The following is a 14,012-nucleotide window of genomic DNA, read 5'->3' as shown; positions in this document are numbered from 1 at the left end:
GAGCTGAGCTCTACTGAGGGTGGAACCCAGGGCCGGCAGCTCCAAGAGGGCCTGGTTCAGGTTCCTCTCCCAAGCCAAGGTGGCTTCCCTGGCCTCCTGAGTTTTACCACTCACAATGGGGAGGCTTCAGCACATCCTGGAAGAGAAAGCAGCCACCGAACTGGTTTTGCAACTTTAAGAGATGCTCAGCGGCCTTGCACTTCTCCTGGGCCTCCTAGGCCAGTGGTCCGCAAACTCATTAGTCAACAGAGCCAAATATCAACAGTACAAAGATTGAAATTTCTTTTGAGAGCCAAATTTTTAAAACGTAAACTTCTTCTAACGCCACTTCTTCAAAATAGACTTGCCCAGGCTGTAGTATTTTGTGGAAGAGCCACACTCAAGGTGCCAAAGAGCCGCATGTGGCTCACAAGCCACAGTTTGCCGACCATGGTCCTAGGCCAACTTTTGGGAGCAGTTGCGCACACCCTCGAGAGCCACGTTGTCATGGTCGAAGTAGAAGCCCAGAGAGAGGTAGGTGTGGGGCCCGCAGATGGAGGCTGGCCAGGGGGGTTGACCGCAGCCTCCACCTGGGTGCAATAATGCTGACGGATTTGGGAGCTCATGGTTGTTAGGCAATCAGGAGTTAAAGTAGGAAGAAAACGGTGTGTTGGCTGGTCTCGGAGATGGTTCTGAAAGTGCTGACTGGGTAAGACACAGGACAGTGGCTGGAGGCTGGAAGAGGTGTCCCTATGTCTGTTCCTTCCAAACATTGTTGAAGCAAAGATACACATCCAGACCGCTAAGGGCATTATCAGGAAGTGAACATTTAATTTAATGGTAAACACCTTTATGTGGGATTCTGAGATTAAGAGTTTGAATACTAGCTACTCATCCAGTTAACAAACATGTAAGAGTTTAATGGTAGTTAACCAGATATCTTTTTTTTCACTGCTCAAAATTATTCTAACAGTAACTTCCTCTCTCTCTCTCTCTCTCTCTCTCTCTCTCTCTCTCTCTCTCTCTCTCTCCCTCTCTCCCTCTCTCCCTCCCTCCCTCCCTCCTTCCTTTTCTCCCTCCTTCCCTCTCCTCTTTCACACACACACACACACACACACACACACACACACACACATGTTGCTACCAGGAAGATATGTTTGAATCACTCAATTTAATTATTTGCATTAAGTTTGTAATTAAAAATTGAAACTATATTAACAAGTCTTTCTGCTTCAGGAGAAATTATCACATTTATCTACTAACATCTGAGGCCATCCATTCAAAAAGAAACTTTTCTGAGTAATCTTTCTGCCCTTCTTATCATTTCTCCTGCATTACAAACAGTACCCGTTACCCACCAACACGCAAAATGTAGTTTTTCTTCTTGTGCAGACACTTCATCTAAGAGAATGCCACCTTATGGTTTGCCTTTATCTCCCATACTTGTCTATATTAGTATAAATTTACCGATATATTTATGCCTATCTTGCAGATCAGGCATTCTTTCACAGAAGAGGGAATCACATAGCACAAAATTCTAACTTTTGACATCATTCTGGTTTCCAAGTATAGATACGTTTTTTTTTCTTTATTTTACAATGATATACCCTTTATCTAAAAACTTTAATGTTTCAAAGATGTCTTAATAGTTATATATAATGTCAGATCTTTATAGAATTGATTAGCAAATTAATCCAGTTAGTGAATATTTATTGAGTACCTACTTGGGCATAGTACTTTATTTGAGTTACAATAGAAGTCAAAAGAGTTGTCTTTTGCCATCTACAATTTAGCTAAGAAAATAAGGTATATACATATGTGAACCTAAGGAAAATATTAGTAAGGAACTGTGAGACCATGACAGTGAAAATATCTGATGTTCAGTAAAGTAGATGATTTCGTACAAGGAAGTTGTCACAGGTAAGTGTTTGAAAATCAACGTGAATAGAAAGCAAGCTATTGAGAAATATTTTGACTGAACAAGGAATAACAGGATGGCATAATCCTAGAGTGAGAACTGTGGTTAGAGGAGTTGATTAGGTTGTTTGTGGATGGCCTCGAATGCTCAGATAAAGCTTGTGCTGAAAGTAATGTGGGTTTGATATAATGAAATGGTTGTTTTAATGAGGTTAGAGCAGTAGCAAAGGGCAAAGAGAAGTAGTCAGTGAGTGCATCCTGGGGGAATCCAGCTCCAGGATGGTGTGTGGCTGTCGACTTAAGAGTGGGCAGGGTCTGTCTGGTGAAGGATGGCACAGTAGGAAACACACAGGACGTGGTAACTGTTGGGTGAGTTGTGTAAGATCAAAACACTTTTGCTAATTTAAAGGGACATTGTGTATGAGATCGCTCTTTCAACTTCATTAAGATGTGGAATTTATATTATGAATGATGTTGTAAGAAAATAAAGCATGACAGTGTGACAAGTCCCAGATCTAGAAATAATTGACACAATAACGAACTGCCTGTTTCTCAGGCCAGACGTCTGGTGCTTTCCGCTGCCCGTGTTTTACCCCACTGCACTCGGGCTGTTAGCACTGCATCTGTTCAGGTCTTTCCTAGTTAGCAAAGTCACAGTGCTGCCCCCCAGAGTTTTATTGACCAATGACTTTTTTTTTCTCTTCATTCCCTCATTCCATTCATACAGATTGAGGCAGGGGTCCTCAAACTTTTTAAAGTGGGGGCCAGATCATGGTCCCTCAGAGAGCTGGAGGGCCGGACTATATTGAACTACTAATTCCTACTGTAACACCTCAGCTGCGCTCACTGCCCAAAAAACCTGGAGGGCCGGATCAGACTCCTCTGCGGGCCGCATGTGGCCCGAGGGCCATAGTTTGAAGACCCCTGATAGAGTATGGGCAAGGCATTGTGCTGAGCACAGCGAATAAGGAGATGAAAACTCCCCCGTGTTCATAAGTAAACCCAAGTGCATTTTCACAAGTACTTTATTATTATTGAGATTTTTAGGTCATAGTTCTTTCAGATGAGCAAGAGGAAAATGCTTTCATTTGGAGAAGACTGTTTTGTTTTTCTCATATTCTAGCAACAGGTAGACTGACCGCATTTTTCTGCAGTTTGAGAAATTTACAAACACCAAACATTTATTTTCACCTCCACTAGGGGACAGTGTGTTACCATTAGATTTTTTTTTTTTTCCTTCCAAATCAGAAAAATGTATAGATTTTTTAAGATTTGAAATTAATCATTTTATAAATGTAACAAAACTGTTAAACTGCTTATAAAGTCTACAATTATGGGTTTTTGTACTTGTATATTATGATTATATAGATATAGATATTTGTAGATCCCTCTCTATATACTTTTATTGTTTACGTAGAGTGTTTGAAATTTTGTGGCATTGAGGTGATTTTTGCTTGAGTTCACCAAAACAAGAATGGAAGGAAGAAGAATATTTATATAAAAATATAAGCATCTGAATTTCAGAACAGCTTTGTAACTCATAAGAATTTAATTAGGCTTTCCGCATGGAATTTACTGACACATCCTAAAGTTTACCCTTCAAGAAGGGCTGTGTAATCCCTTGAGACATCTAAAGCCTAAATATATACATATATTTTCCTTTATAGTTTTCCTTTTAACTGAGTTACAATTGAAGTTCATTGTGTTCTTTAGGTATGACATGTATGGAGGATGATTATGAGATTTCCTTTCCTGTTGTCTATAAAGATTTGGACAACAATGATGTCATAGCTTTTCCTGCTATTCTTTGAGACAGTGTTCTACAAGATCCACACAAATGTGATTCTAACAGCATACCATCATTTGTACTCAGAGAACTAAACTTGACTTGTTATAGTATAAGCTCATATGTAAAATAATACCATCATTTGTTTACACCTCCTTCATTCAAGTACTGAGATCTGAGCGGTACAACGATAGCATTTAATGTTTTAAAATATACTTTTAAAGAGTTTTCCGAGTTTATGTATACTGTTAACAGTTTTGCCAAAGGCATCATTTGAGAACATTGAAAGGGACAGTAAGTAAGAATTCTGAAGAAGGCATGGGCATTATAGGAAAATGACTGTTTGTACACACTTGCAAGGTACCACTTCTTGGTCGTTTGCTTCGGGAACTGCAGACTTTCCTTGTCCAAATTGTGAGGTGGGCGGTGGGGAGGAGAGAAAGGAGGAGCTGCTCTGAATTGTGGAGGTGCCGCTATCATTCTGCATCTTCTGTCAGCAGAAAGCTGAGACCTTGTGAATTGTTCATATCATTCTTTCTTAGGCCTTTTATTGAAGACTATAAAATTCAAACAAACTTTAACCAAATGTCTGGGAAGCATTTTCCCATGCCTCATCTCATTTGATCGTCACAGAAGTTCTGGAGTAGGGAAATAAGAAACTCCGTAGAATCCTATTTTCTTTTCATTAGCCTGAAAACGGAGATTTAGAAAGTTTAGAAACTTTACCCTACTGAAAAGAAGTAATAAATGGTGGACCATGAAAATTACTTCTGGTTTTCTCACTGCACAGAATACTGCAGTTAAATATTTTACTCTTTGTTCTCCTTGTGTGATCTACAATAATAATCTGCTTTGTGTTGATATTTACACAAATATAACTGTTGTTGTTGACAGTTACCTGGAAGAGAAGTTGAGGTGCTTCACTGGGCTGGAAGAAGTTTAGCTAAATCAGAAAGCAGGTCTAATTAAGCAAGTTTATATATATATATATATATATATATATATATATATATATATATATACACACACACACACACACACACACACACACACACACAAAGCTTTCGCTGGCACCAATCGCATACATGTGTTTCCATCTGTCATTGTCCATCATGAATTGAAACTTTTATTATAGAGAAAGGGTGAATAGTGATATTAAAATATTTCTAATTTCCTTTCATTGTGCATGAATTCATGCACAGGCCTCAAGTGATAGTATAAAATAAGTAATTGTAATTATAGCAGTAATGCAGACTTTAACAAATATCATTAACGATATTTCTGTTTTTCTTTAAATTCAACATATGTACAGTGGTGCCTCGCATAACGAACGCCTCGCACAGCGAACTTTGGACAGGTTTTTCATGAAACCATCGGCCAAAAAGCAGAAAATGGATGAAGATGTGCAAGATTCGGTAGACTCTACTTAGTCTGTCTTAAAATTAAAAAAATGTGTGTTTTTTTTAAAAAAATTATGTTTTTAGATGTATCTAAATAAAAATATGTCATCTTAGCATATTTTTTTTATGTCATCTTAGCATATTTTATGCTACAGAACGAATTATTTTTTTTAACATGTATTGTTATGGGAAAACGCGTTTCACATAACGAACTTTTCGCATAACAAGCTTGCTCCTGGAACGAATTAAGTTCGTTGTGTGAGGCACCACTGTAGTATTTTATGCATTGGTGTGTAAACATTATTGTTCCATGTTTACAGCTTGTGTTCTTTATGGCTGGTGAGTAAACTCAAGGTAAATCTGAAGCCTGGAAATTGATAGAGTTACAGATTGTAGATAAAGTGCTGATAAATTTGATTTAGGTAATTTTTTTCTTTACTTCTTACTATGGGAGTTAGGATGCCACTTTTCCTGAAATGCCTTTAGGAGGTCTAGCTTCCATGCCACAATAAAAAATAATCATAATTTCTTGTTCCCAAAATATTTCTTGTTTATTCTGGACTCTGCAATTAATCACATACTTCCAGTTTTTGAAAAATAATGCAGTTTGTTCTTTAGGTTCACAGAAATATTGAAACAATCATACCGAGTTCATATCTGGCCTGCACTCATTTCCCCTATTAACTACAGTCCAGAGTTTGTTCAGATTTCCTTAGTTTTACCTAATGTTGTTTCTTTTCTTTCGTCTTTTTCTTCTTCCTTTTTTTTTTTTTTTTTAATTCCAGAATACCATATGACTTTTGTTGTCAGATCGTCTTAGGTTCCCCTTGGCTGTGACAGTTTCTAAGAACTCCCTTGTTTTTGACTGACAGTTTTGAGAAGTACTGGACAGAGATATTGTGGGAGGCCCCTCTATTGGAATTCATCTGATGGTTTTCCCAATAGTTAGACTGGGGTTACTGGTTTTGGGGAGCAGACCACAAAGGTGAATGCCATTTGCATACCATCATATCAAGAGTGTACATCATCAACATGATTTTTCAGTGTTCAGGTTTACCTTGCTTACTTGGTGCTAAAATGAAACATTTATATTACATGATATTTGGAACACACAAAGGCATGCATAACATACATACATATATATATGTGTGTGTGAATGATAATAAAATGACCATCTGTAATGCCTTTTCACTCTCCATCCTGGTTAAGGGTTAATGACAGTTTTGGATACTCACAGGCATTAAGAAATGCTTTTTTAAAATACCTATTTCAGTGGTCAGCAAACCGTGGCTCTCCTGTCAAATGCGGCTCTTTGGCCACTTGAGTGTGGCTCTTCCACAAAATACCAAGTGTGGGCGTGCACGTACAGTGAGATTGAAACTTTGTTGCCCATGCACAGAAGTTGGTTTTTCTACTCTGCAAAGAAATTTCAGTCGTTGTACTGTTGATATTTGGCTCTGACTAATGAGTTTGCTGACCACTGACCTATTTGAATGTGCATTTTTTTCAACCTGTATCATCAATACTTCAATAGACATATGAACTTGTGAGATGAGTTTGCAATCCATAGATTTCTTGACTATCTGATCTTTGTATCCACTAGAATTGTGTGTGTCACATTATTTAATTTAATCAGTTTTTAAATTTCCATATTTTGTAAGGATGAAATGATCAATAGAGATGAGGCAAACAAGGAAAACAAATATTCCCTGGAATAACAGGTTCTTCTCACTAAATTCTCATCTTTCCAAATGATGCCTATAAAATATGCAGAAGTAAATGAATTTTAAGAAATATTCCTACTAAAATTCTTAATTTGCTAAAGATACGTAAGTTATGGAGCTATGAAAATGAGCATAGAAATTTATTTTTCAAGATATGGAAATGTTATTTTTCTAGCCCTACAATCTGAAATAAATTTTTCCTCCTCCTCTATTTGTTACTGTGCTGCTTTCACTTTGACTAGTATAAGCTGATTCCAAAGAGGCTACACCGATAGTCTTTTTCTGTTTATTTTCGAAGGGGAAATTTTAATTGCATCGTCTGTTTCATGTTTTAATTTAATAAATGAGATTTGGGAGTAGATGTGCATTATGAACCCTGTGGTGTTGTAATTAATTAATCAAGAGTGACAAATACATATCTGTAGTTGGTTTGTATCTTTTTCAGTTTGAGAATACTTACTGCCTTGTTCCTGGGTGACGTGGCATATAAGTGAATCACTTTTTAAGCCCAAACATACTTGGCTTTAGAATTATTTATTTTTCTGTGATTTAGGGCTTGTGATATTTGGAAGCCAGCAACAGCATTTGAAATCCAATAATGAAATGTCCTTGAAACCCACATGCAAGAAGCCAAGTAGCCACCATTCAGCCCCTTGTGTGTCTTTCCCAGCTTCGCCCCTTAGAACTGGATCCGGGAAGTTGATGAAAAGAGTAGCTTAACAGAGGTGGTCTCTCACCACCATCCTCAGAGATGAGAAACGGAGGGCCAGGCATGGTGGCAGTGGTAAAGCTCAGGGAATATTCTCCTCTGTACTACCGCCAAGGCTTCTGGCTAAACATGCAAATGGGAGTAAACAAAGTAACCAAATAGCGGTGATTGTTAACAAATGAGTTGAACTGAAAGAGTGATGATATCTCTATCATAGAGCCTCCTTTGCTTTGAATTCCTTATAATTTATGGAGTGTAACCATGTGTTAGGCATTGAGCTAAGTGTTTCATATTCAAAGATAAAATGAAAAATTCTTTACATCAAGAAACATCATGTGGCGAAATAAATGGCCAACTGAAAAAGACTATTTAGAATTCAGTGTGCTGGAGGAATTCACAGCTGTGGAAACAGATTCCTCTCACCCAACTTTGGCTGGAGGCTAGGAGTTCAGTAGGTTTCAAGAGTCACTGATTTGTGGGCGGAACCACAAGGAGTAACTCGGGTCAGCTGAGCTGGGAAGGGAGTGGGAAAGCTTTTCTGGCAGAGGGCTGAGCTGGTGCAAAGGGATGAAGCTCTGGGAAAAGGCTGGGTTGGGCAATCTTCACCAGTTGTGTGTGGCCCGGAGATGTGAGTGCTTTTTTAAGGAGAGGCTGGACGGATAAAAGACTCTTGTCTTTACCCGGTAAATGGTTCAGACTTGATCCTGAAGTTTGAAGTAGCCTTCAGAGGATTTTAGGCAGGATAGGGATGGGGTCAGACGGATATTTTAAAATAAGTATTTTTGACTGCTGTGTGAGAAACAGGGTAAAACAGTATGTGAATTAGAGAGATTGTTTATGGGATTATTTCAGTAATTCAGGGCAAAGACATTATACTAGGAGGGACAGTTTGAGGGGAGAATATTAATTCAAGAAACATGAAAGAAGCAGAAGCAACAGGTGCTGGTGACACTTTGTTGTAAGGCACTAAGGTTGATGCCAAGTTCAGAGACTGATTACCAGATCCCACTTTTGGAACATAGCACAGTTCTTCACCCAGATTTCTTAGAGACGTTAGCTGTTTCCACTTTTCACTTCCCATCATAGTATCACTTCTTTATAGTGTCAAGAAGCCCAAACGATTAGGATATATGTATATATGTGTGTGTGTGTGTGTGTGTGTGTGTGTATATATATATATATATATATATATATATATATATATATATTAATATATATTTTATTGATTTTTCACAGAGAGTAAAGGAGAGGGATAGAGAGCTATGAACATCAATGACAGAGAAACATTGATCAGCTACCTCCTGCATAGCCCCTACTGGGGATGTGCCCGCAACCAGGGTACATGGCCTTGATGGGAATCGAACCCGGGACCCTTCAGTCTACAGGCGGATGCTCTATCCACTGAGCCAAACCAGTTTCGGCTAGAATAAATATATTTCATAGGCAATATGATTTCAAAGACAAAACAACATTTAACAACTTATGAGATAACTCATTTCACAAATTTGCCTGATCTTACTGAAACATGGGGTTCAGGATACAGACTTCTTCTTGTGGGTTCTTGTCCCACAAAGATGAAGAATAAATTCATGGACTAACATATTTCTTTAATAAAAATGTAAAATTTTATTGGAAGCATATACAAATTCCGTCTGGGCAGAGGTGTCTCCAAAGGGGACTCTTTTTAATTGGACCTTTCATTAATTTAGGGTCCCCATATTCTCCTCATTGATTATTTTGTTACATAATATCAGTTTCAAAAGCCAAAGCCCATGTGGTACCCCCTCTTTTTCTACCTCTATCTTATAACTTTTCTCTATCGCCTGTGAAAATCTGTTTTCCTCTTATTGCCATTTGTTGGCATTTTTCTATCCTCTGTGAAAGTTTGCTTCCTCTTTCCCCATACTCTGTGGCTTTTCATTATCTTTTCTCATTGTATGTCTTCCTCTCCCCTTATCCTGTGGCATCTTTTTTAGTCTCTGAATGTATGCCTTCTGGTGGCTCCAAGCCCTCACTAATGCATTCCTCCCTAATGGACTTGCTTTCTTCCTAAAATTCCCTAAACCTGCTTATTTTGTCCTAAAAAATCCTTTCATTACTTTACAAAAGAGCCAGTTTCCTTCCAGTTTCCCTCCCTTCCCCCACACTAGTACTCACAGCTTATAAGTCTGTTGGAGGACACCCAGGTGCAAGATGAAGAAAAGGCTTGTATCATCAATGAAATATTCACATTTCAGTGAAGAGCCAAAGTTGGTCAGATATTGGATTAAAAGGAAACTAGAGGCCCAGTGCACGACATTCAGGCCGGGCCGAGGGACTTCTCCCCAGCACAACATTTGTGCATCGGGGAGAAGTCCCTCAGCCCGGCCTGTGCCCTCTCCCAGTCGGACATCCTCCAGGGGTCCTTAGTGCTGCTGCAGAGGCTCCTGCCACCACTGTTGCACTCGCCAGCCGTGAGCCCAGCTCCTGGCTGAGTAGTGCTCCCCCTATGGGAGTGCACTGACCACCAGGGGGCAGCTCCTGCATTGAGCGTCTGCCCCATGGTGGTCCATGTGTGTCATAGTGACGAGTCATTGTGCTATTTGGTCAATTTGCATATTAGGGTTTTATTATATAGGATAATCTTTTGTTTCATAGTGTTAGCATTTGAAATTGCATCAGTTTTTTTCTAGTGGTCTTCAGCAGATAATTTTTGTTTGTAATGAAAGGTATTTGCAAAAGCATTTCTCCTTTATTTGGGGAACCAAGGCCCTGCCTGTGGCTATGGTCTGAGCTTCATAGAATTCCAAGGCCAGAGAGTAGCCAACCTAAACAGTGGCTCCCTGAAGTCATAGAAACAGAGTGGAATGGTCTTTATCGGAGCTGGGGTGTGGAGAAAATGAGGACATGGTGGCCAAAGGGTATAAAGTTCCAGTTACAAGGTGAATAAGTTCTGAGACTTGTACAGCATGTTGATTATATAGTTAACAAAATTGTATTGTATAATTGAAGGTTGCTAAGAGAGTAGACCTTAAATGTTTAAGACCCCCCCCCCCAAATAAATGGTAACTATGAAGTGATATATGTGGTAACTATTCTTTTCATCATTTGATAATATCCTTACTAATAAAGGCCTAAGTAGTCATCATGTCGTGATGCCCTCATGCAATCACAAGATGGCTGTGCACACAGGGGTACACACAGGTAGGCAGGGCTGGACTTGACACTGTGTGTGCAGCATGGAGCCTGCCTGGGGGTCCTGGCTCCATGAGGCGAGGCCTGCTTGGGGGTCCCCCAGCTCCCCATGGAGAGACCTGCCTGGGGGGTCCTGGCTCTGTGTGGCAAGGCCTGCCTGAAAGTCCTGGCGACCCACCTCCTGGCTCCATGCGATGCAGAGGCAGGACTCCTAGTGCAAGGCAATCCATTGAGAAGCCCCAGATGGGTGAAGCTTATTTCTTTGGGGCAATCAATCATGGGGCTCCCACACTATGACAGGGCACAGGCCCGGCTGGGGGATTACTCCCCTGAGTGCACGAATTTCATGCACCAGGCCTCTAATCTATATTATAAAAGCCTGAGCGACCTTTGTGACTGGAACGACTGGTCGACCAGTCGCTATGACGGGCACTGACCATCAGGGGGCAGACGCTCAACACAGGAGCTGCCCCTGGTAGTCAGTGTGCTCCCACAGCCAACCTCCTGTGGCCAACCAATGTCCTCTGGTCCCACAGCTGGCCAACCTCCCACAGCTCCTCTCCTCCCCTCCCCCACACTGTCCCTGCCCCAGTGGGTCCCCATCAAGGGCAGGGCTGGCTAGCCAACCTTCCGTAGCCTCTCCCTCCAGCTGGTCCCAGCTGTGTTCCCTCCCTCCCAGCTGGTCACCTGGTTGGCTCCTCCCCCCCTGCCAGCCAACCTCCTGCGTTCCCAGGCTAAGGGACCCTACCCATTTATCAGTTCGTGCACTGGGCCTCTAGTATCTATAGATATAAAACCCTAATATGCAAATAGACCAAACGGTGGAACAGCCTGTTACTATGATGTGCACTGACCACCAGGGGGCACACACGGAACATGGCAGGCATCGACCAAGGCAAGAAGGTGGAGCAGGTGAGCGGGAGCACCAGACCAAGGTAGAGCACTGTTCACTGTAATCAGGGCAAGCCTCTGGTGGTTACTGAAAATTCTTTGCTCCCGCAAGTCATGGTCCCGCCCGGCACTCACACCTGTTGCCAGTGCCAGCCCCACTTGTTCTTCAGGGCTTCTCCACCTCTCCTTGCTCCTGAGGGGTGATCAGGGCCAGCAGCCACCTCTTGCATCCACTGCTGACATTAGAGTCGCTGCTCGTGCCCACTGCTGGTGCAGGCCCCAGTCGCACCTGCAGCCAGCTCTTGCACCTGCCAACAGTGCCAGCACCACTCACACCTGCTGCTGGTGCCAGCCCCAATTGCTCCGTGCCATCAACGGGTTCAAATGGGGCTGGCATTATCAGCGAATGGGAGTGGGAGCGGTGCAAGAGGGGCTGCTGGCAGACAGGGGACCAGGGCTATGGTGGGAGGGGCTGGTCAGGGTGAGGAGTATGGGCCGAGACCTGCCCCTGTGCCCACCACAGCCTGGAGGCCCACAGTTCCTTTTAAGGTGCACAAATTTGTGCATTGAGCCCCTAGTGGTGTGTGTGTGTGTGTGTGTGTGTGTGTGTGTGTATAATTGAGTTGTGTCTCTTAAACTTATACAATGTTATGTGTCAGGTATATCTCTCTGAAGCTGGGGAAAACATTTAAATAAATGAATATATATTTTTAAGTAACTCTTTACCAAATTTAGTGTGTGACATCTTTCCAAAATATTGTTTTACCCTTTCTTTTCAGGATGAGCAGAAGCTCCAGGAGAGTTTAAGGCAAGGGGCCACAGTCATTGCCACACTCATCAAAGAGAGAAATTCTGCATTCATTGGTCAGCTACTGGTAGCATGAAGGACACAGAGAAAATTGCCTCTGAGTTTATAGAAACGTTTATCTAAGTCCCTCTTTCCTGGTTCCCCTCCCTGTTGTGTGTGGTAGCATATTTAAGTTGTCTTTTATGTCTCATAATTTGTAGGATATGATTCTTGGATTATAAATGTGGATTAATGTTTTTTATTTGTGAAATAAAAATTTACTTTTATGCATGTCATATATAAATTGCCCAAATAGAAAGGGATAGGTAAGTGGAAAATAATAGCCTTCATGTAATTTTTTTACAAAAGCAGGAAGATCAATAGAAACAATCATGTGTGAGCTAATCCTCCAAGGACTGAGAACTTAGAAATCTTGAACTATTCTCTCTGTGTTAATTAGCAAACCACACTGTAATGAAACTAAAAGATAAGATTTAGAATTATATTTCTTTACTTCAAAATTATCCTCTTACCATTAGATATTATGTTCTAATTTTCCATGCCTTAAAAAAAAAAACACATAAAAACAAAACAACAACAAGAGATTGTAGGAATTCTTTAAATATATTCACTATTGGCCCTCAACATTACTCACAATCCCTAAATGAGATGTAAATTGCTCTTTAGATTACGTAATTTTTACTAATTTTAAAAGGTCTCTGATCTTTCTGAATGCATTTAAGAGAAGACAGGAAAGCTTCATAAAAGTGAAGTTATTTTAGCAAAGCCCAAGTTAGTCTTCAAAAAGACAGGGAGTCATTGTAAGAATTTAATTATTCTTTTGATACAGGTACTGTTTTTTAAATCAAATTTCTATTCTTTCAAATTTCCACTGGTATGTACATCTTAAATATTGATGACTTTCCCTAATTAATTACATTGTATAATTATGTGCATGCAGTCATTAGAGATGCCTTTTACTCCATATTTACACTGACTTTCTTTCATTTTTTAAGTACTATTCAATATATTTTTTTTTATTTTAGAGAGGAGGGGAGAAGGAGAAAGAGAGAAACATGTCATTGATAAGGGAGAAACATGATCAGCTGCCTCCTGCATGCCCCCTCCTCAGGGTCTAGACTGCAACCCAGGCATGTGCCCTGAGTGGGAATGGAACTGTGAGCCCCTGGTTCATAGGTCAATGCTTAACCATTGGGCCACAAGGCTGGGACTGGCTACATTGGCTTTCTAAAAACACAATAGATCAGATTATTTGAGGGCTTAAGCCTAAGCCTATAGTTTTACATGGAAACTATAAAAGCTGCATGCGATATTTTCTATAACATATCTACCTTGTGGAATTTCTTCTTAATGTGTTGGATGAGTTTCCCCATATTTCTCAAGTATCTCTCTCAGTAGGAGAGTGTACATGTTACATTAAAGTGATAGTCAGTAGAAAATAACGGACATGGAGTAAATACTACAGTTCATTCCCCAAAGTAAAATGCACTGTTTCAATGTAGTTTGGATCCGAGTTCCTGGGCTTGCTACGTTCTCTCTCGGGATGTTAACAAATATAAAAGAAATCATTTAATTCGCATCTTGAACATCCTTGGGAAATGCGTGAATTTTGGTTGGAAAGTCT

The 14,012-nt window shown here is 40.5% G+C and overlaps 1 protein-coding gene across 2 annotated transcripts in view; it reads left to right on the top strand.

Moving 5' to 3' along the window:
* Nucleotides 1-13,383, top strand: part of CRPPA (CDP-L-ribitol pyrophosphorylase A) — a 154,685-nt gene extending 141,302 nt beyond the window's left edge. The window contains exon 8 of one of the 2 annotated variants that reach the window (XM_084897184.1): nucleotides 12,360-13,383. In XM_084897184.1, the coding sequence (XP_084753310.1) occupies nucleotides 12,360-12,464 (105 nt within the window). In that variant the 3' untranslated portion in view covers nucleotides 12,465-13,383. The remainder of the gene's footprint in view (nucleotides 1-12,359) is intronic. The other variant, XM_084897181.1, reaches the window with a different exon arrangement.
* Nucleotides 13,384-14,012: the final 629 nt, after the last annotated feature.

The sequence above is a fragment of the Pipistrellus hanaki genome, assembly GCF_964339955.1.
Source record: "Pipistrellus hanaki genome assembly, chromosome: 10".
Lineage (NCBI taxonomy): Eukaryota > Metazoa > Chordata > Mammalia > Chiroptera > Vespertilionidae > Pipistrellus > Pipistrellus hanaki.
The sequence above is the reverse complement of the archived record's forward strand: the minus strand, read 5'-3'. Positions and strand labels throughout refer to the sequence as shown.